The sequence below is a fragment of the Lemur catta genome, chromosome 17, assembly GCF_020740605.2.
Source record: "Lemur catta isolate mLemCat1 chromosome 17, mLemCat1.pri, whole genome shotgun sequence".
Taxonomy (NCBI): domain Eukaryota; kingdom Metazoa; phylum Chordata; class Mammalia; order Primates; family Lemuridae; genus Lemur; species Lemur catta.
The window spans coordinates 33,060,984-33,083,201 of NC_059144.1; the positions used below are offsets into that span (position 1 = coordinate 33,060,984).

Consider the following 22,218-nt stretch of genomic DNA (forward strand, 5'->3'; position numbering starts at 1 on the left):
GGTGTTCTGGCCAGGCCTCCTGGAAGAGCCAAGGTAGTAATGGTCACCCTTTCCTCTGAAACGAGGCCCTCTATTGATTGTTTTATCCTTTCATTTGCTAAATAATTATTGAATGCTTATTGCATGGCAGGCACTGGGCTGGGCCCCTGGACTCAGTGGTAGACAAGCTTATAACCTCTTGATGTTCTCTTTCACTTTACAGGATATGGCTTTCAAATTACAGCTTACTTCCTCAAGAGAGGGATACGCCTTCGCTGCATCAGGGGCACACAGAATGCTGGTAAGAAGCTGATTTCTTGAAATGTCAGGTATTTCACACAATCATCTTGCCCTAGAAAAGGGATGAACATTAAGAAATGGAGGGTCCCACTTGCTTCATTGCCTTCATGTCACTGAGTGTATCCAAGCATTTGTGATTTTTTTTTTCCCCCAATTTATACCGTGTAAACTGCCCACCTGGGAACAGTGAGCTGGGCCACACTACACTATACTTTGCTGATGCATTTCGGCACTTTCATTCAGTTTCCAGAGTGACTGGATACATAGTTGCATTGTGAATCACTTTGTCATTGCCTGTGCACACCAGGGCCGTGGGATACGGAGCAAGTGCATGTACTTTCCCAGCCCAGAGCTGTCAGCCTCCCCTAGGTGTGTGATGAGGCCTGTTCCCCCCTCGCTTTCCCAGATCAACATGTCCACTGGGGAAATGATGTCACACTTGTCCACCAACACCAATGAAATCAGAAGCTAATGACTGTTCTCCAAGTTGATCTGAGCATTGGAAAGAAAATTTAGCTCAGCTTCCTTGGATGGTTTCAGTATATACACAAGATATGAAACACGGACTTCTAAAATTAGTTGTATGGAGGTATGCTCCTGGAATCTTCACAATTGTCTGCACTTTCTTAATGCTTTATGTTGCTTGAATATGTTACTATCTTAATAGGCCTGCCACTTTGTTCAGCTCTCTCTCGGTAAAATAGTCAGCTAATCTTGTCTCTGTACCCATCGTGGTATGGTCATTGCCTGTATATTTATTTAAATATAAAAATAATACAACTTTCCATTACGACCTAAACAGAGTAAAGAGGTATAGAAGTTGCTTTCTGTTAATACCTGGCACCAAAATATTTAAAATATGCCATTCTGGCATAGTTAATTTTTCAGAGGAAGAAATGCAAATACAAAACAGGAATTACTTGATAGAATTCATTATTTTGAGTTCTAATTCTCATCCACTAACGAACTATTGTGTATCAATTTTAAGATTTGGTGGGGGGGTAGACAAATAATTCTGTGGCTCAGTTTCCCCTTCTGTATAGTGGGAATCAGATTACTTACCCCTTATCTCAGTAAGATATTTTAAGACCTAATGAATAAATATTAACTACTCTGCTAATTTTGTTCTTCTGGCTTTTCAAAGTGCATCCCTGGTCACGTAGCAAGATACAATATCCACATGGTTTGAGTTTAAACACACCTAGGCTCCTACCTGGAATGGGTGTTTTCTACCTGAGGAGGACTAGTTAAGATGCCAGGTTACCCAACAGGTTATGCCTCAGTTATGGAGGGCCTTGGATGTTGGACACTGGGGAGCCACGATAGGCTTTTGAGTGGAGGTTTTTTTTGGTGTGTCAACCTGCTGTGTTGAGTAGGATGAATTGGAATAGGGAGAGTGACTGCCAAGGAGACAGCAGTGGTCCAGGGAGTAAGGAGAAAGCTGTTACTGGAGCAACTCATTAGGTCTTTTGGTGTTATTTAACCTAGCCAAGTAGTATAAGGTGGTAACTCTGTTTAAATTGTGTGTCTGCATAATTGACAGTGTCATGCTTGGCTTCCAAGTGGTGCATCAGATTGAGATATGTTACTACCTCAGTCACTGCCATCATGTACAGTGTATGTAAAAGGCTTCATTTACCTGACTCATCCATCATTTCAAAAATTGGTCTCATCTAAGAAGGAAGCTTTCTCTTTTATAAAAGTGACTTTATTTCCATTACAAATAGGATAGATGTGTATTATAAAAACATTCAAGCAAAACAACCCAGTCTAAAGAAGGGAGAAGAGCCACCTCCCCATCCACCCGGAAGGTACACTGTTAGCGCCAGCTAAATATCACTCCAGGAGTAGGTGGAGACTAGTGAATGAGTAGATGGATGGATAGACAGGTGAGAGGAGAGATCCAGATGGCATCACCATCTTGTATTCCTTTCACTGAATGTTGAGGTGTCCAGTTCAGTGATTCATTCAGCCTTCCCCACCAGGAAGTTAGCGGTTTGTTTTAAGAAGCTGCAATAATAGATTACTATGACTATGGTGTGGTTATATCATCTCTACTATTGCCTATTTAACCATTTCCTTAATAGTTTGGTCATTCATTCCTAAGAGAAGTTGCTCTTTATGGAGCCTGATTCAGATTGGGAGTTTGCCCTCCAATGTAGGGGACCTCTCTCAGACCAGCTGACCAGGGAGATGATAAGTAAACTATCTAGAAATGTGGGTCACATTTTTAGATTTTACCTAATATTCTTCCTCTTGCTTTATAAGTCCGCACACTTATTGGAAGACTTTAATCCTATTTCCCAAATAAAAGTTCGAAACAGAAAATAGCAAACTGACACAGAAGGAAGGCTGCACGGGCCCTGCCTGGGGGTTGCATGTGGTGTAATGCTCCGGGGGCCCAGGTGGACCAATTTGTAGCCTCTTCAGCTCTCTGGAGCTTTGTGCTCACCCTGCCCTATTGATGGCAAACACTGAGAGGATGGGAGGGGAGAAGAGACGTTTGTCTTACGTATACATGCATATTATCATAACTTAAAATGAGCAAAAAGCTGGGACCAAGCATTTCTGTGTTCACAGTTTTTTGATGTCTTTCCTAACTTGCTTTTCTTCATTTATACAGAACTCCAGGTATTCCCTGACAGATTTGTGGTCTGTGTAAGTCAGCTTGCATTCAGCCATGATCATTTGGCAAGTCAGAATGAAGAATTGGTGCGTATAAAAAAAAAAGTTCTATAAACAAACAAATCTGTTTAAATGCTTAGTTTTGTAAAAAATAGAAAAAAGAATTATCTGCTGTTCTCATCCAGTGAATGAATGTCACTGCATATTTTAAGGGTACAAAAATGTCCTGTTCTGCATGGTGATATTGATTAATTCTTGCATTTTTTTCCCCTGGAGACCCCTCGAATATTTAGTTTAATCAGCAGTATTTTTTTATATCGATTTTAAATGAGAAAGCAACACGTCACAAAAACCGATGGTGCTTATGTTCGTGTTTAAATGAAATGAAACAAAGTCTTAAAATGAAATGAAGCAAAATCTGCATGTTTCCACTGGAAGCTTTCATTGGGGTCAGTGGCTTTTGAATTTTATTCCATGGTGAATCACTGACATTTTCATGAGATCAGTACTTCTCCCCAGTGTATTATTTCATAGCTGATTAGGGTTAATTCTCTCTCCCTCCCTCCTCCTTTCTGTTTCTCTCTCTCTTTTCTCGTGCTAAGTCTTGAGCCCACCAGGGCCAGTTTCTGTTTCACTGGAGTGCTCTATTCAGACAAATAGACAAAGAGAACTGAGCATGTTGCTGCTTACAGCTTTGTCTTTTAAGTTTAACATGTGCACGTGAGAGAGCCTTCTTGTGTGTCTGTGTCACAGTCCAATCTGCCCGAACTGACTTCTACACAAACTTTAAAAAAAAATATTTTTAGACAGATGACTTGAATCTTTAGCAAACAGAAAAAAAAAAAAAATCCAGCAGACATTAACCCGGCCATGAAGTATGACATGATTATTATGCTTCTAAAATAATTTATGGGAATATTAGATTACCCCTGATGTTTGTTATTTTTTAATCCATATGAAATCTGAAATTTGGCCCACATAGTCTAAAACCAGCTTCTTATCTCATCTTAAATAAATACATAAGAAGAGTGTTTCACAGACCGTAAGGGCAAACAGAGACCCAGGAAAAGTAAAGAGCTGAGAACTTATGTTTAAATTTAGATGCCTTCGTTTGGAGCAGAAAAGTACATCCCTCCTATTTTTCTCTTCACCCCTCAGTAAAACTCTTAGTGTACGCGTTAAATGAAATACGTGAAGCAGATATAGCGAAAAGTATCAGAAGTTTATCCTTTGAAATATTTCTGGGATGTTATCTTAGTGAACTAGTAAATACTAAAGTGGTAATGCCATTGGCATACAACTAAAATATAATATGGCTTAACTTATTCTCGGAGCAAAGAAGAAATTGATCTATGGTTTAAGAAAACAATAATTAACTGTACCAGAAAGTATTATTGCTTTCAGATGGAATACAGAAGAAATTAGATCTCATATCTGATATGTAATATTAATACTTAGTATCTTAAATTATTAAGGGGGAATTAAAACATCTCAATACAAGTGAAATATTATCCCCCTTAGGGGCCCTGGTATTTATACAGATGTAAGTTTTCTATAGCTGCTGTCATATAAATCCTGTAATCTGGAAGACTTCCTAAACATTGAGAATTTTCATTCTGAAAAATTGACCAGTCTGAGCCTGTTACGTAAGTTCAGTTTCCTTATCTTTAAAATGTTCTGATATCTAGCGATAATACCATCAGAGTTAACCACATTAGCTTATAAGAAAAGTGCCATTTACATCACGAGGCTCTTTCATTGTTTCGAGTGATTCTCTTAAGTTGTGGTCAGTCTGTCTTCTCAGTTGCGCTTTTGCTCCACCTCTGACTATCTCTTCGCACATGCACTTTCCCAGACGCACACACGAGCCAGCCAAAGCCCAGCGCAGCCTCATCGCTGGACACAGGCCTGTGCACCCTTCTGCCGGGCCTGCTCACCGCTGCGCCTCCCCTCCTCCCGGGCCTCCAGCCCACTGCTTCCTCAGGCTTGCTGTCGCTGGAAGCAATGAAAGATACAGGTCAAGTAAAGGTCCCTCTCCCGCAAATTGCCCATCAAGCCAACTACACAGTCCTTCCACCAGAAGTGTCTTGGAGCTTAATCCTCATTGATATTTGACCTCTGCAGAGTCCGCCTGTCTCAGCTATTTAAGGATCAATAAACAATCCTTCCCTTCCAGAACTGTCTTCTGCCCGTGAGAAGGCATTCTGACTCCTTGCTGTATACTTCAGATGCCCAAAAGCCAGTGATGCCAGGCTCTCTCCCATAAGTATTCCTTGAACTTCTCCAAGCTTTAAATTCTTTTATCAGTTTACACTGATACTCGCCAAAGGGCAGGATCCATCTCATTTTCTCTAGAATAGTGGTTCTCAAGGAACATCTGACTGGCCAAGGCCTGGGAAATTGGCTTCCTGAGTAGCTCTATCGGAGATAATTCTTTGGCAATAAACTTTGGTTCTTTTCCTATAACTGTTTATGTAACTCGTTCTTCTGTGACCACAGAAGTGACAGGGTAGTGAGCTAGTACCCGAGCGACAGCCTTACATGTCTTACTCCTGCTATATAGCCTTAAAGAGCTCGGATTCCCTTTCCTTCATCTTCCCTCCCCGCCCCTTTTTGGGTCCTCAGAGTCTAAGTGACAATTTGTTAGGAAATCTGGGAGTGCGTATTCCCAACAGCTCTGCCAAGGGATTCTTTCAGCTTGTAGACAAGGAAAGCAGCTGCACTTAGCTCCCCGGTTCTTAAAGGTGGCTGTACAAAAGAACTTCGGCTTCAGATCAGGCAGTACAAAGGGAGTACCCCCCCTCCTTTGCAGGGCAGGGCGAGTGCAGCCACGCGGCCCCTCGCCACCAAAGCACCAGGGACGTCTCAGTTGGCATTTCTCTTGTCCACTCAGGGACTTTGGTGCAGGGAGATCCTCCATGTTGCAATCACTCTGCACAGAGTGCCCATGTGCTAGGGATGTGGGAATTGTGATGTGTACTTTGGGAAGAAAGGGCATTATTATGAAATGAGTCATTGTATTTTTCTTACTAGAGTTTCTCATAAGAAATCTCAAAACCCTTGTAGCCTCAGTTTTTTTTTTTGACCTATTGCTAGATATAGAGCTGGGGCGTCTTTCTGAGAGCTTTTACCTTAAGTTGTTCCTTTTTTTCCCCCTTTTTTCCTTAGAAATATGAAGAGCATAAAGTAAATTTTTATTGTACTCAGTTATATTCCGTTCTAACAATATTTTCTTATTTACAAACCTAAGTCCCTGCATAGAAACTATTTTCTTTCTCAGATGTAAAGCCCTGCAAGCCTTTAGGAAATTTAAAATTATTTATTATTTCTGTTATTTCTTTATTAAAGTTGTATAAATAACCATAGAACTCTGTATTTATCTGGGACATCTCGGGGTCAGCACAAAGCTACTATTTCATTGTGTGTTGGTTACGGCCACTCCTTCTGCTCTCTGGAGACCACCCTTCCCATCTGTTCTTACCATCACATTTCAACATAATTCACTGAGTGCTGGCTTGGTGCTAGGAACTCTGGGAGGCACTGGGGAAAACAAACAAACAAAAAAACAAAAATAAGAAATTGCTTTTGCCCTCAAGGAGCTTACAGTCTGGCAGACCAGAGCTATTGAAGGATATCTTGGTGACCTAAAAATGTAATTCAGATAGGGCCTCCATTTTTCCTAAAGATGTTTCTTTCTATTCTACACCTATATCTTTAATGGTGCAATTGGACCCTTTCTGCCATTCAGAAGGGAAGTCCAAAATTTTGGACTGACTTTCTTACTTTTGAACCTAACCTGTCAAAGTCTATGATCTTTTTGGGAATTAAAAAAATGACCTGTAGGAGCTAGTGCTGCTTAAAAGTGGCTATACACATTAAGATATTTCGGTTCTCTGCCTTACGCTTCATTTGAGTTATGGTCAGGCTGTGAAAATGGCTGTCAAGGTTCTGCAGACATACCCCAGCCACCCAAGGCTAGGTTCTCACCGTAGCATCATCTGTGTCAAAGGATTACTGGGACATCCTGCCAAGAGACAATATTTAAGCACTAAATTGAACACTACTGTTTAAAGAATTCTCCTTCTAGTTTATGAGTATAAAATTGAAGGGAAAATGAGTCTAAAGCAATACCGTAGGCTGGATTATTTTTAGCTTGGCTGTTGTGTGCCTCAGCTGTGATAATCTAGCCTCACTGGGCTTTAGCCCTCCTCTCATTCAAGGGCAGGGTATCAGATTATCTCAAAAATCTTTGCTCACATGGGATTTCTATCAGAGGAAGCAGATGAAAATGTAGCTAAATAAAAACTACAAAATGATTTGGCACAAAAGAGAACTTTACTTGTAGATTTAAAAATTGTGATAAAATATAACTCTATCCCAAAAGTTTTTTAATCCTAGGAAAGATAAATAGAAATTATTATAAAGGATACATTTTGGGCCTTATGTTTTTTAGAACAGAAGAAATAAACTGATTAACAATCTGACTATGCACTATCATTTGTGCCTTGATGACAGAATTCTTTAACTTTCATAAGGGACTTTTACATAAGTGTAAATCATTATTCAAAAAAATTCTCTATTTTTTGTATTAAAAATTTTAAATAGTAGATAACTTTTCCAGGTTTTACATAATGTATCGTAGACTTTAAAAATCCATTCTTTTTATTTCTTCTTGTATTTCCTAGACAACGCTAGTGGTAAATCATGTGAAAACTATCAACAAGATATTCCTGTAGTACTAGGAAAAGTTCCCTGAGTGGGGAGAGGCTGTTTCCATATTTCACATTTTCCATAATGTTCTGAACTTAGTTTTCACTTAAAAACTGATTACCAAACTTGTACATGTTTATTGTACAAAAAAATTTTCAAATCCAAATATCTACAAAGAAGATAAAAATTACTGACAACTCCCAACCCAAAGATAAATCTCTGTTACTTCATACTTAGTAAACTAAGGTCAGGGTGTATTTATTTTAACTAGGACCCTATTTGTGAATTATATGTTTGTGTCCATTTTTCTATTAATGTTTTTATATTTCACAAACCCCTTACTATATAAATACTTCTATAGTAAGGAAGGTAACTCTTAGTGAGTTTATCATTTACCTTTCAATTGTGTGTCATTGCTGTGTGTTAAGAATCATTACTTAGTTTTATAGATCCTCAGGTTTATGTTTCCATGATGATTTCTGCATTTGATGATCTTGGTATTAAATTTGTCAAAATTAGACAAATATTTATATTTTCTTGTATTTGTACGGAATTTATTTTAGTTTACAATGCAGAGCCCTTTTTATTCTCTATATTGACCAGTATCGCGCTAATTAAGGGACAGCCAGGTTCCATCTGCCTATACTAATGGGCCTCCCTGTCAGGGCACACATGACAATGATGCATCTCTAGGGACCAGGCTTTCCTTTTGCCCCTTAGCAGCAGGACTTCACTGATGCCACTAAGATATTTAGGTTCTCTGCTTTATGCTTCGTTTGAGTTGTGGCCAAGCTGTGAAAATAGCTGTCAAGGTTCTGCAGAGATACCCCAGATAGACGAGGTCCTCACTGTAGTATCGTCTAAGTAAAAGGGTTACTGGGACATCCTGCCAAGAGACAATGTTTAAGCACTAAATTGAACACTAAGCACTAAATTGAACACTTCTCGGAAGTCACGCTACTGTTCAGTGTTAGAGAATTCTCATCATGCCTGCTGCCCCCTTAAGCTTACTCTACCCTCTCCTTTTCCAGTCAACTAAGGCCAGAGCTTGGGATCAGAATGTGGTCAACAGATAGTTAAGGAATAGATTTAGGGCCACACCCTCAGCAGGGCCTATGGATGGGTTTTCCTTGGATAGAGAAACTACAGCAGCCCCATCCCCACCTGCCCTCACAGGGACTGGCAGGTGGATGATCCTGATGAAAATGCTGGTTGTGGGGACGGAGATGTTCTTTGTTGGTTAGTTTTTCTAGACTATGACAAAGAAGACAAAAACCAATTTCTCCAGTGAGATCGTTTTTTAAAAGATTAAGTGCCTTTTGCTTGTACATTACAGTAACCTGAGGTTTTGTTTCCTTTCCTAGTAATGAAATTCTCCCAAATGTTTTGCCAGCAGTGTTTGTGAAGGAGATGGTTTGTGCCACGCCCCTCCCCCACCATCCCCGTGGGGACCCTGCTCTTTGCTTAATTAGAATAGGATAAATAAATTAGAGTAGTTAGGTAGGATAAGTTGGAATAGGATGTATCTGGGCCCTCTAATCCTTTGTGCTTTTTTTTCATCATGTACCTTTCTGTGGCAGAGACCTGCAATCTCCCTTTGATAACTATTTACATGATAGCTTTAATTAGGAAAAACATGGCAGGGAATAGAACAAGTGGAAAAGGGATGAGAATTAAAGTTGAAAGACCTGGCTTTGAACACTGCCTCTTCCCTCACTCACTAGATGACTTGGAGCAAGTCATTTGGCTTCTCAGAGCATTGGTCCTTTGAGAGGACCAATCAAAGGTGAAAGTTATGCCTGCCACACAAGCCTTCCCGAGTTTTCCTAAGGGAGCAAGTGAAATAATGAATATTAAAATGTCTTATAAACTCAACAGCAGCGGTCCCCAACCTTTTTGGCACCAGAGACTGGTTTCACGGTAGAGAACTTTTCACGTCACTGGTCCGGGGCCCAGGGCTTGGGGGACCGCAGCTCTAAAGCACTTTGTCAGTATTAATTATTATCAACATCATTTCCCTTCTTCCCTGAAGAAGAGTTCATTTAACACACTGACTGCCACACAAAAAAATCAGAAAATTTTCCTTGGGGCCACAGTGTTTTATTATGAAAATAGAATAAAAACTTTGAGTGTAATTTAAAGGTAAGCATAAATAGAAAAATGAAGTTTATTGACTTCTATTCATTTAACCCATGTTTTTAGAATTATGTTTTTGATATTAATTGTATCAATAAGAACATCAACAAGATTTCATATTTGCTTCACATGGCCCTGGGGTCAAAACTAGAGTGAGTTAACACTGCAGTGGCTGTTAATGTGTTAAATGCCATCATCGCCAGATTAGCAGATTGTTATACATCCTCCCCTCCCTTCTTGAAATGAGAAAAATACCTGATAGTATCAATCTGCAGATGTTATTTTCCCAACAAACTCAGAGCCTTTATTTCTGGTTTGTCTCCACTTGCCAACTCTGCTTCATTTTGCAGTTAAAAGAACTGAAGTACCAAAAAGTTAGAGTGTGACACCCCATTTAGCCAGCCAGTCAGGGGTGGAAAAAGAGGCCCACTAAGTGCATATGCTTGTGACCTTCAGTGGGAGCTCTGTTAACCAACATCCAGAGGAGGAGGAAGAGCAAAGACCACCCAGCTAAACACCTTTCATTTCCAAGAGCCGCCACTGAGATACGGCTTTGAAGGAAGGACCCAGTCACCCCTCTAAAGCACATAGCAATTGGGAGACAGCAGATTTCTCAGGCCTGAGTTCCTGAAAGCGCATGCTCATCAGAACACCCACAGTGACAGCACAGAGTTCAACATGTGAGTGGATTGTGTTTGGAAAGTTCATTAGAAAACTGATCACTTAGAACTCAGTACTCATTTTCCCAAGGAAACGATGTCATAATTGGGGATGAGGTTCCCAGACTAGTCAACAAAAGCTGTTACTATCATGAGATCTGAGCCTTGGAAAGAAGGGGCCTTACTATCTATGTTCAGGGGAAATGGCAATAGCTGTTCCTTCCACATCCCTGGGCAGAGGGCCAGCTCTGAGCAGAATTTTGAAATGAGACACTCATGTGTGGTGTCTTCTCTCTGGCTCTTACGTCTCTTTTCCCACCGATGTCCAGGGCTACCACGGGCCCTCTTGTTGGCCCGACTACCTGCGTGGCTAGACTGTGTGCTTACCCACCTCTCTCCTCTCCCATCCTGTCCAGGCCACGTGATCAGCCGTGTGAGATGTTAGGAAAGAGATCACCCCTATGAATGAAGGGCTGGGCCACCTTCCTGCAGGTATTGACATTTTGCAGCCACAGGCCTCTGTCAGGGAAGGTATTTTTTTTTTTTATCCAGGAGACTTCAAAGGTGACCCAACTATGCCAGGGGTAATTTCCATTAAGTTTCTCTCTATTTTTCACAGATGTTTTCCTTCTACTTTTAAACTGGGGTTACTAGCCTATGATTCATGAATTCCTTGAAATAAAAAAAAAAATCGTTATGTGTATTTTTATGTTTTCCCAGTCAAAGTTAGACAGCTTTCATCCAATTCTCTAAGTGGCTGATGAGCCCTGCGACGTTAAGCGCTGGTCTAGACCTATAAATTTTTCAAAATGTCCCCATCTGTCCTACTTGCTTGGCACCGGAGATTGACAGTGAGGGCTAGGTTTGGTCAGGATTTATTTTTAGGTTCTTGAGGGTAGGTGAATGTAAACTGGAAAATCCCTGTGATGTATGTACTTCCTGCAAAACAACTTCCCTGATTTTTTTCACTGATTTCATTCTTAGGGTAACATTCTTTGCAGCTACGTATTGGTACTTCCCTAGATCTATGCAAGAGTTTCATGGTCATGCATTCAGAAAAAGAAAAATTAAAGAAAAAACCAGAGCATTCCCTACTAGCCCAAGTGGCAGCATCATCAACAAGCCTGGCTCTGCTTCCCTTTACAGACTGAATCCCTCCTGGGGAGGCAGAGGAGGGAGATGGGGTCAGAGACATGTGCAGGGAGAGACTTACCCCCCCGCCCTGCCCTTGTGGGAGTTGGGCAGATGACTTGACCTCGTAGAGCATCAGTTTCCTCATCTTTGAAATGGGGAAGGTCATGTCGGCCTTGTGGGCATCTCATGCGGACTCATTTACCAGGTGTAGACTCTACACGAAGTGCTTTGCTCATGGTGTCTCCAGGACAGATGTCCATCATCATTACCATCTTTAGAGAAAATGACTTCAGTCTCAGTGGAATTGATAGAGTGCCACTTGCCTTTTCATTTTACCTCCTTTTTGCTTCAGTTCCTTTGAGTCAATACACATGTACTTATATGTTTCTATCCATTCTTTTAACTGTCCGTTATGACTGTCTCACCTGTTTTGCCCTTTTCATTGCCTTAACTTATTATCAAATAATTTAAGAAAGTATTAGAAGTGAAATTTGGGAAAGAGAGACTCCTTCCTCATTTTTTAAGACGCAGGGCTTTGAGTGACCACATTGCTTCCTGGTGTAAGATTGTGGTCATCATAGTCATGTTCTGCTTGGGCTGCTTTTCTGTAGCTGAACCTTTCAGAATGCTGATGCTCCTGAAAATCATGAGGTGTCACTAAAGTACAAGAACACCTTTTCTTTTTGCCCATTATAATAAAGTAAAAGAATTGAAAATATAACCCAGTTTTATACTGTAATACTCCTGTGTGCCTCCAAATAAGCTGATAATGCTATACTTTTACTCTGTTTTTATTGTTTGCAAAAGGCCTTAATTGTTTGCAGAGTGCAGAGGTCTGTCACATACAATATCTTATTCAGCATAACAAACCTCAGAAGAGATTGTATCAGTCTTGAACCTTTTCATTTTCAAGGGACAGGAAGGCTAATTCAAAAACGCTTAGCAAGAAAGGAAAGTTTGGGGCCCATATCCTTGGAAAGTCCAGATGTTCAGGTACAGCTTGATCTCAGAGACACAATGTCATCAAGACTCAAGTTTCTCACCATCTTGGGCTCCAGTTTCCACTGGGTTGTCTTCATTCTCAGCTTATATGTAGTGGTTGGTCCTGGCAGCTCCAGATCCATGTTCTTCTAGGGGAAGAGAGAGCAGGCCTCTTCCCAGGACAGCTCGATATCTTTGAGGCTCATGAATTCAGTAGTCTGATTGGCTTGGACTGAGTCACGGGCCCAATTCTGCAGTTGGGAGACAAGGTCTGAAATGCATGGACGTTGAATGGAGGAAGGCTGTGATTCCCCAGAAAAAAATCTGAGTAATATTTCCAGGAGGTGAATGAGTGTCCATTATAGAGATATTTTTATCTCTCTTTTTTTTTTATAGATGAGGAAACTAATGCTTAGAGACTATAAGTTGGTTGTCCAAGTATACAGCCAGGTAGTGACCAGGAGGGACTTCTGACTCGGAGTCCTTTCCTCTTCCTACAACTCCACGTCTGACTGATGGCAAGAGATAGCGTGGCCACTGGGCAGAGTGGAGAGAGTACTGCTCAAGGGGCAGGGCTCCTAGACTCAGTTCTGCCCCTAGCAAAATATGTGGCCTTAGACACTTGGTCTGTGTGGGTCTCACTCTCATCTGTCACGTTGTGACAGTACCCACTGAGTACTCATTGAGGCCCAGATGAGATGTTGGGAAAAGGACTTTGAGAATCATGTAAGTTTTCCACGAAGGAAAGGCATCCTTGCCTTCTTACAGACCCCTTAGTGTTTGTGAAGGCATCGGGTTTTCTTTTTCAATAAGGTCAAGAAAATTTGTTTAACACTTTGCAGTTTCCAAAGTGTGCTTCATACGCCTCGCTGCATTTAAATTTCCCAAACAATCCTGAAAGGTAAGTGAGAAACCAACCATCTAGGGGGTTGAGAAAGTGGCCCTGTGACAAGCCAACCACGGGCGCGAGACCTTGGACTCCACTCTCCCTTGCCTATGCTCTGCCTCTTGGGCTATGAGCGGCAGCCTGATTAGATCAATTCTGGGTTTATCATTCTCAGCAGATGTGATCAGGAGGAACCGAAAAATAGTAACATTTAGAATGTGCGCTAAGACTATTCTAATACTCTTGACAGTTGGGGGTCTCATCACTATATTAACTAGGAAGGGCCTCTAGTATTCTATGAATTGCCTACTTTTAAAATCTTCTGGTTGGGTTACTAATTATTTTCATTTGGGAGTGAACAAAACATCCAAAGAAACTCACTGTACGTGACCATGAGAAAACAGATCCAACTCTCAAAAGATAGACTTGAGAGTACCACGTTACTACTACATCCATTAAGTACTGCCTTGAGATCCATCTTAATAGTATTAAAGAGCATTTTTTCCTCCCTTTATAAACGTCATCTGATGTTTCCACAATCTTGAAAATAAGAATTTGGTGGGATAGCTTCTGCCGCCTGCTTCCAGCCATAGCTGTGCGGGGAAATCGGAGGAATGCACGGGGGTGGGCCATGTGGTCAGGGTGAGCCAGGATTGGCTCGTGTACCCACAGGGCACTTGGAGTGACCAGCAACCTGATGTCATGGCCCCAAAGATCTGCCGCCTCAATTCCAGCCTCAGCTAATATTGATGTCCCAGGGCCTCTAGCAGGTGTTGGAGAGCTGGCTGCAAGATTTTCCCAGTAGAGTCTGTATTTGTCAGATGGGTAGTGGCATTGCCATCTTGTGCTGTCTGTCCACATTGAATCACATTCCGGCAGCATCCAGCCCTGAGATGTGGCAATAACATCTGCCTCACCAAGCTGTGTTGATACTGACGTTGGTGAGTGCTCCTGTTTCTCTGCTCCCCCTTATTGGAAAATTCTTCCAAAGTGTCTAGACCCGTGCTGGCCAGTACGATAGTCACTGGCCACATTTGGCTGTTGAGCATTGAAATGTGGCAAATCAGATATGATGTACTTTACCTATGAAACACTCACCAGACTTAGTATGTGTTTAGATATAACCACTTCCCCCACCACCACCTCCTCCAAGCCCCGTATCTCTGAGTGGACCATGGCAGAGGCATTATCAGTCGTCTTTCTCCTCCTACCCTTGTTCCTCTGCAACACCCAGGGTGATCTTTTTAAAGCGTAAAGTCACTTTTCTTCTAGGAAGCTTCCATGGCCCTATCCTCTTCCTCACAATAAAATAAGCCATCCTTACAAAAGCCCGACAAGATCTGCCCCTGCCACTCCCAGGGCGCATGCTCATGCCTCTTACCTGCTGCCCCACCCCCTTCCAGGGTTTGCTCTCCCGTCCTCTACCCTTCCAGGGATCCCCTGTCCTCAGGGGCTTGGTGTTCATTCTTCTCTCTGCCTGGAATGCTCTTCCCCATGTGCTCAGGCGGCTTCTCCTTCACTCGGGTCTCAGTGTCCAGCTCACCTTGTTACTTACCACAGCCTTCCCTGACCACCATGTCTAAAACACACCCGACGTGTATCCCTCCTCGTAGCATCACCACCACCTGACACATTATGTTTGTTTCCTGTCTCCCACATTGAGATGGAGGCTCCGTGAGTGCAAGTTCTTTTTCCCCAAGGGCCTCCAGCAGTACCTGGCACAGAGTTTAGTATTGCCTGATGGGATTATTCTGCCAGCTTCTTCTCACTTACCAATTCCATGCACCTTTAGGGTGGAAGTTTATTAACCCTGCTGGGTATCAGAATCACTGTGGAGCCTGCCTAAAATGTACATGCCCCGACCCCACCCTCCGGAGATCCAAATGCACTAGATTCTGGGGTAGAATCTAGAGCATTTTTTTAACAAGCTCCCCAAGTGATTTTGATGGCTAGGGTCACCGGACTGCACTTTGCAAAACACTGTCTCGTTGTACCAGTTGATGTTTATCTGTTGCTCTGCCTTGCTGAGTGTTGTTTTCTGTATATCAGTTTTTGAATCACCTGGGAACCTAAATATAGATCTCCTAGCCCCACCCTAGATCTTGTAAATCAGAACTTCCAGGAATGGGTCCTGAAATCTATTAAATATATTTTTGAAAACCTCCCTCTGTACATCCAGTGCAGCCGGTCTTCCTCCTGGCCACTGGGAGCCCAGCTGTGTTTTACAGACTCTGTGAGGTTGTTGTAAACTCAAGAGCTGGTGTTTACAGTGTCGTTTTAGGCCAACTTCTGTCCTGATCCCCCTTTAATCCACGTGTTCTGTTCAAAACTGGTATTCAGTAAGCCACTGTAGGGTGAACAACTTGGTTTATTCACAATTTCCACGTGCTTTTGGGACTTGAACGTCAGCCAGTATCTCTAACTACATTTCAGATCAACCCATTCTCTGATTACAGGCAGGAAGCATATCTTAGTTGTCCAGCTCATTCTCATGGGAACTCCCTTCGTAGTCTTCTGTCCAGACATTTAAAATGTGTTTCTCAGGTCAGACCAGAAAGCATTTGGGTAATATCACCCATCATCACACTCAAGCACTCATCTGCTCGACCTTCCCCTTGAATCTCTACGGGGGCACACATGCTTTGACTGTCTCCAATCTTGGGGTGCAATCAGGTCTCCAGAGCATCCCCATAGATGGAAGAAAGGCTGACCCCTCACTCTGCAGCCTGCGTGGGCTGATCCCCGGTTGCCAAGGGGGAGGGTATTTCTCTAGAAGCCAGTGCCTTGCCCTACTTTGGTTTGGTTTTGCCCTAGAAGTATGTAAGTATGCTGATCCTCTGTACAGGTAGAAAGTTTTAAATCTAAAATCCTCGAAATATAACCAAAAATGAAAACAAAATGGGTGGGTGGAGGGGGGACGGTGGCTGAGAATCAAGTATAATAAGGAATGGTATTTGCAGAATTTTATTCCTTGGCCCAGGCTAAGCGCTAGCTTCCCGGTTGTGAAGAATCGTTTATGAAGGCCCCAAGAGATCCTCTTGGTTAATTTATGTCTTAAATACCTGAGTCGCCAGGGGGTCTCACCGTGGACTTTGGATGGCCAACTCTTTGGTAGCCTTTTTGAGTATGTTGGGTTTGTCTATATTCTTTGCAGAAAACTATGGGATCATTATTATTCATGGCAGAATCTAAAAAGTAGTGGTGTCCTCTGTGCAAGCCCAGGAGGTGCTTGCAACCCTCTCAGCGCACGTTATATATCTGCGTGTTGGAGTTGGGCCTCTGGATAAGCCTCGGATTGCATTTTGATGCCAGATGTGAGCAGCCATTAGTAATCAGGATGACTCCCTTTGGGCAGTGCTGTTCCCAGGTGATAGCTGCTTCCTCAGGAACTCTTGTCTGGGGGGGACACCAGAGGCTGGGATTTAGCGACAAAGGGGAGTGAATTGACCCTAGAGATGTAAGGATAAGAGATTTCTAATGAGACCTGACAACTCAAGGGCTGAAGAAGGAGTCTGATCTTTTTTTTCCTGCCCACCCAGTCTTCATACAAATGTAAATATGCCTCCTTCAACAAATTGCCAAATGTGGTTTTAATTTGTAAGCAGGAGACCCCGCCTTGCCTTTCTCTTTCTTCTTTTTTCTTTTCTTTTATTTTCTTTTCTTTTTTCAAAACTAAGTCACAGATTTTACACTTTTGAACAGGACATTTCCTCCTGTCAGTCTGTCACCTTTTCTGTTGTCCCTTTTCTTCCAAGGACATTTTCTCCCATTGTTGTCAGAGGAATTTAGGATGAGAGCCTACTGCTCTGTTCCTTAGAAGTTTGTGAAGTTCCCATAGAAAATCCATAGTGTTCTTTAAGCTGAATTTTAAAAATAAATAAATAAAGGGCAGTGATTGAATCCAGTGTGAGACTGGAAGAGTGTCACTGTCGCGGTGTCGTACTTTGTGTGGCGTACGAGGTATTCATCGTTGTTATTTATGATCCTGTCTGCCTTCCATTGTGGACTTCTTCCAGCCTTGGGGAATTTACATCATTCCTAATAGCAAAAGGCTTTCTGGTTCCCACAGAGTTGTTCAAAGCCTGACTCATGCTCCTTATGTTAATTGTTCAGCTCTGAAAATACAGCACTTACAGGGTGTGGTTTTCAGGGGAAAATCTACTGTACTTAAAGGGCATGTTTAGAAGTGTTCCCCACATAAATCTCGATTACTCCCTATCTCTCTCTCTCTCTCTCTCATTTAACTTAAATTGTGTCTTTTTTTGCTCAACTAGTAAGTCTCTGAAAACAAAACCAAAAGGCAGAAGCATCAAAAAGCATTATAATCCAATCAAACCTGTAATATTCTGTTTACTAACTGAAAACTGATGTGAGTTCTAACTGTCTATGACTTTGAGTGACACTGTCCTGGGTCTGAAACCATAGGCGCGGTTGGAGAGCGTTAAAGGCTCATACGTGGTGGCTGGCACGGGGCAGTGATTGTGCAAAGCTCACTCAGCCTGTGGGATCCCCGGGCACAGACAGTACTGATGGCTGTCATCTACCTGTGCTTCTGGGTTAAGTCTAAAGCAAGGACCTTAGAGATCACACCAAAACTATTCCTTGTGGTAACAACATCTTACTGGAATTTGATGGGGAAGAATATTTCGTGTGCAAGAGAAGTTAACTTCTTGACTGGATTATGCACTTGATAACCAAAAGGAAAAGATTCCAAAAGTATGAAATGGGTCATTGTTGGCAAGGTTGGTAGGCTTTTTACATCTTGTAGTTAACTCCATGTAATGCTTCCATGGGAACATAAAAGGATAGATAATCTATGAATTTTATAAATCCACGGTAGTGGATAATATAAGAAAAGGAAAACTGGGAATTTTTTTTTTTTCTTTTAGTAGCTAAGAATCACAAACTCCAGTTTTCACAATACTAATATTAAAAGATTTAACTGTTGGTATGGTCTTGAGTATTGTAAATATTTTCTATTTTTGTAAACAGAGAAAATGTACGGAAATCTTAGCATAATCAGGGTACAGATCACCAGGTCTTTTTGGAAGAACAAAGCTCACAAACGTGCTGCTCTGCAGCACAGTGATCCTGGGCTTTTGTCACAGTTTGGGCCACAGAGATAGCAGATATTGGCCAGGAGTTCCCAGATGCTTTGGAATCAACATTCTTTACATCACAGTCTTGTTTGTTTGTAATGCATGTTAATGTATGAAATGTGTGGACTGGGAGTCCAAGAAAACTTACAATCTACCATAAAGTCCTAGGTAAAAGAGTTAAAATAGCTTAACACTAAGCAGTTTCATTCGGTCTTTACAAAAATAAATCTGTTCATCGGGGTATTCAGAGTGTAACTGTTTTTTCTCATGTTCAGCTAATAGATTTCTGGTTGAACCTTTGTTATCTTTTGGAGTAGACAGAAAGAGCTCTCCACGGAGTGTCTGATTACTTTGCTGAGTGTGCAGAGAGTCCACTTCCTCCCAGTGCAAAGTTCCGGAGAAATGCTCTGAAAGAAATGTAGGTCCAACGTGTTTTCTTTTTCTCATTTTTGACTGTGTATGGATAGATAATATGAAGTCTAGAATTAAATAAGAGTGCATGGAGCCTAATCACAAAATCCCCTCTGGCACTGAACCCTACCCTAAGTCACAAACTTGCCCTTCCCACCCTCCTCTCTCTCTTTCTCTTGCTTTCTGGACAATGAGGATAGAGTCCTTGCTTCACAGGTGTGTTGCAAGGAGTAATTTAATGACAAGTTCTTTGAAGATGAAAAGCACCTGTTGGTGGGGTGTTTCATACAACTTTCCAAGTGACTACAGACAGATCTAAAAAATACATTCCTTTCCTAAGATGCTTGTTCTGACTTCAATATAATTATGATAATCCTCATGCTACTGATAGCAACAGTAAGAACATGAAAAAAAAATATATATATGTGTGTGTGTATATGTATATATATTTGTTTCCACACTAAAGCTTAGCCAAAATAAATATTTTAGCTTCAGTGTTTTGAGTTCAGTGGTTGAAGAAATTTCTTGCCATTCACAAACCTGCAAATATATGCTGAAGTTAAGGTCATTAGTCTCTAAATTCTCCCTGTGCAGTTTTTATCTGGCTGCCTCAAAGTTAATTTTACAATTAGAGTGCAGTTTACATTGCCTGTTGTATGTGCTGTAGAAAAGGGGTTGATAGACACATGGATGTATCGATACTCTCTTGTCTGCCATGATTGTTTTCTTTCCTTTCGTGCTGGCCGTCTGAACTTTCTTCCAGGACATTTCAAGTTAGATCGACCCAGTCCTGCTCCCATATGGTTGATGAACAAGGCTGACACCAGCTAAATGATACTTATGTTTGAGTAATTAACCTTGGAATGGCCTGAGAGAAACTTCAGAAGAGTATTCTTTACTCACAAATAGAAATTGTGTGTATATGTGCACATTTGTATACATACATACAAACAAACAACCTAAGTGTCAGATGTATTTGAGCATCTACTCCTGGGGGGGAAAAACAGTATATCAAACATCAGCAGTTATTGATTCATAACATCCAAAGTTGAATACCTGTTTCCTTAGTTAAAATGTGAACTCCATCATAACTCTATTGATAACTCAATGATCAATAAGCAGAATGTATCCTCATATGATGGAAAATGTGAAGGTTATTGCTCGATCCAATCTGCACTTAAATGTACACTTGGGGATTTTTCTAGATTTGCTGGGGAGGCAAGGAGAAGGCAGGTAGCACACACTTTCTTTTCAGGTGTAGGAAATGTGGCAGAGGGGATTTGCAGGAAACAATGCCATGACTGCTTTATAAAGCGTAAAATCTTTGTTTGTTTGTTTGTTTCAGTGTGAAAAGAACTGAAACAAAAAGTAGCAGCGTGAGCAAATCACAGACCAGCACGGACATTGTGGGGACGTCTAGTGACTCCATGATTGCAGAGATAGCAAGGAAGAGGAATGATGGTCAGGCCTCCTCCAGTCCCCTGTCAGAATCCACGGGACAAGCAAAGGGTTACATAAAGGCAGCTGAGAGCCACTGGGGGCTTCCTGTTCAAAAGCTGGAAACTGTTAATCAGACCCAGGCAGGAGACACCAGCAGCCAGCAAAAACCTCATCCTGGGGAGCGGTTGAAGACGGGGCTTCTAAGCGGGAGCCCGGTCTGTAGCTGTGAGTCAGCATCACCGGGTCCAAAACAAAGTCCACGAATGGCCAGAACACAACTGAAACGCAGGAACTGCGGCTCTGCGGAAGACTTCGACCACCGCAAGAGAGTTTCTCTTGGAAGTGATCGATTAGTCCCAAGGGAAGTAATAGTGGAAAAAAGCAAAACTGTCAGGGTGTTGCCAACTTTAGAGTTGTCAGATCCGGGGTTACTTTTGAAACAAGATTTGGCAAAAACCACGTCTAAGGAAGAGTTGCATGTTTTGGAAAATCTCTCCTCCAGACGTCTTATGAAAAATAACCCAGGGCGGCACAGCAAACCGGCTCAGCCGCGAACACTGAAAGATTATCTGTGATGCAGAGCCGCCCAGCCAAGAAAAGAAAGAAATGCGAAAGAGGCCACAGATACTAAAGAGCATTACAAAGCCATCATTAAGGCTATAGTGGCCAAACCTGTGATAAGAGGGCCTCATGTATAGATGCTGGGATTTTAAAGGAATTAATTGGAATGATTATTTTAAATAGCAAATAGATATCTGCCTCAGGATTTGTTTTCAAAGCAGTCACTTTTAGGAGGATATATGCTTATTCTAACAATATTGCTACTTTCTCATCATACTTTGTAACTGTCTTCAGAAGCATCGTTGTCCGGAAATGTGTTAGAAATCCAGGTGATGGGCCCCACCCCATATCTGCTGAATGACAGATTCTGGGTGATTCTGCAACATGCTTAAGTTTGAGAACCACTGGACTAAGTGAAGAGACTCTTGTGTTTATTTCCTTCAGGCTAGCAGCTGGCTACCCTGACCTGCAGCTCCTCATCTGGGGCCCCGTGTGAACCTGTGCACCCTCGTACTCCCTCAAACTTGCTAAACACCTGGGTTTGGCGTATGAGTCACTCTGTTCCCAAGTTCTACAGTGTGGCGGCCACAGCACCCAAGAGGTGTTACTTACCCTTAAAATTGTCAGAAGTTTATGGATAATTCGGCCTATCATTGGGGGAAGACACAGGGGAGGCTTGCTCTTACCTGTAGCTCAGGCGTGTCCCCAGTCCCTGCCCTTGCCCTCACAATTTTGGTTAGGTTTGGGACAGACCAGAACCCAGGGGGAACTTGGTGGCCAGTTTCCATTTTCCCATTTGGAGGCTTCACAGACAGTTTCCATTTCAGAATAGGAGGCTTTCCTTTGCAGCGCCATGCACTGTCTCCAGTGGGCTTGCTGAGATGTCACACAGCAATGACTTATTTTGGATGTACATCCACTAAAAATTTTCTTAGCCCATTTCATCCTAAAATAGGGGGAAAAAAAACCATATTCAAAGGCTACCCATCCAACACATCTTTTTGTCTGTTCAACATGGGGTGGCCTTTGAAATAGCACCTCCACTAAAGTAAGGAAAGTCAAGCATATTCCCAAAAGTGTTGAAGTTAGCAGAGACAGGGTCTCCCTCTGTCACCCAGGCTGGAGTGCAGTGGCACAATCATAGCTCACTGCAACCTCGAACTCGTAGGCTCAAGTGATCCTCCTACCTCAGCCTCCCAAGTAGCTGGGACTATAGGTGCACCACCACACCCAGCTAATTTTTTTTATTTTTCATAGAGACGAGGTGTCACTCTGTTGCCTCTACTAGTCTCAAACT

The 22,218-nt window shown here is 42.0% G+C and overlaps 1 protein-coding gene across 1 annotated transcript in view; it reads left to right on the forward strand.

Moving 5' to 3' along the window:
• The window catches only part of LOC123622821 (SLX4 interacting protein), a 167,413-nt gene extending 145,339 nt beyond the window's left edge, over positions 1–22,074 (forward strand). The window contains 5 exon segments of the mRNA XM_045529439.1: positions 203–280; positions 2,903–2,991; positions 18,827–18,927; positions 20,266–20,885; positions 20,888–22,074. Coding sequence (XP_045385395.1) covers positions 203–280; positions 2,903–2,991; positions 18,827–18,927; positions 20,266–20,885; positions 20,888–20,991 — 992 coding nt within the window. The 3' untranslated portion in view covers positions 20,992–22,074.
• The last annotated feature ends 144 nt before the right edge of the window (positions 22,075–22,218 follow it).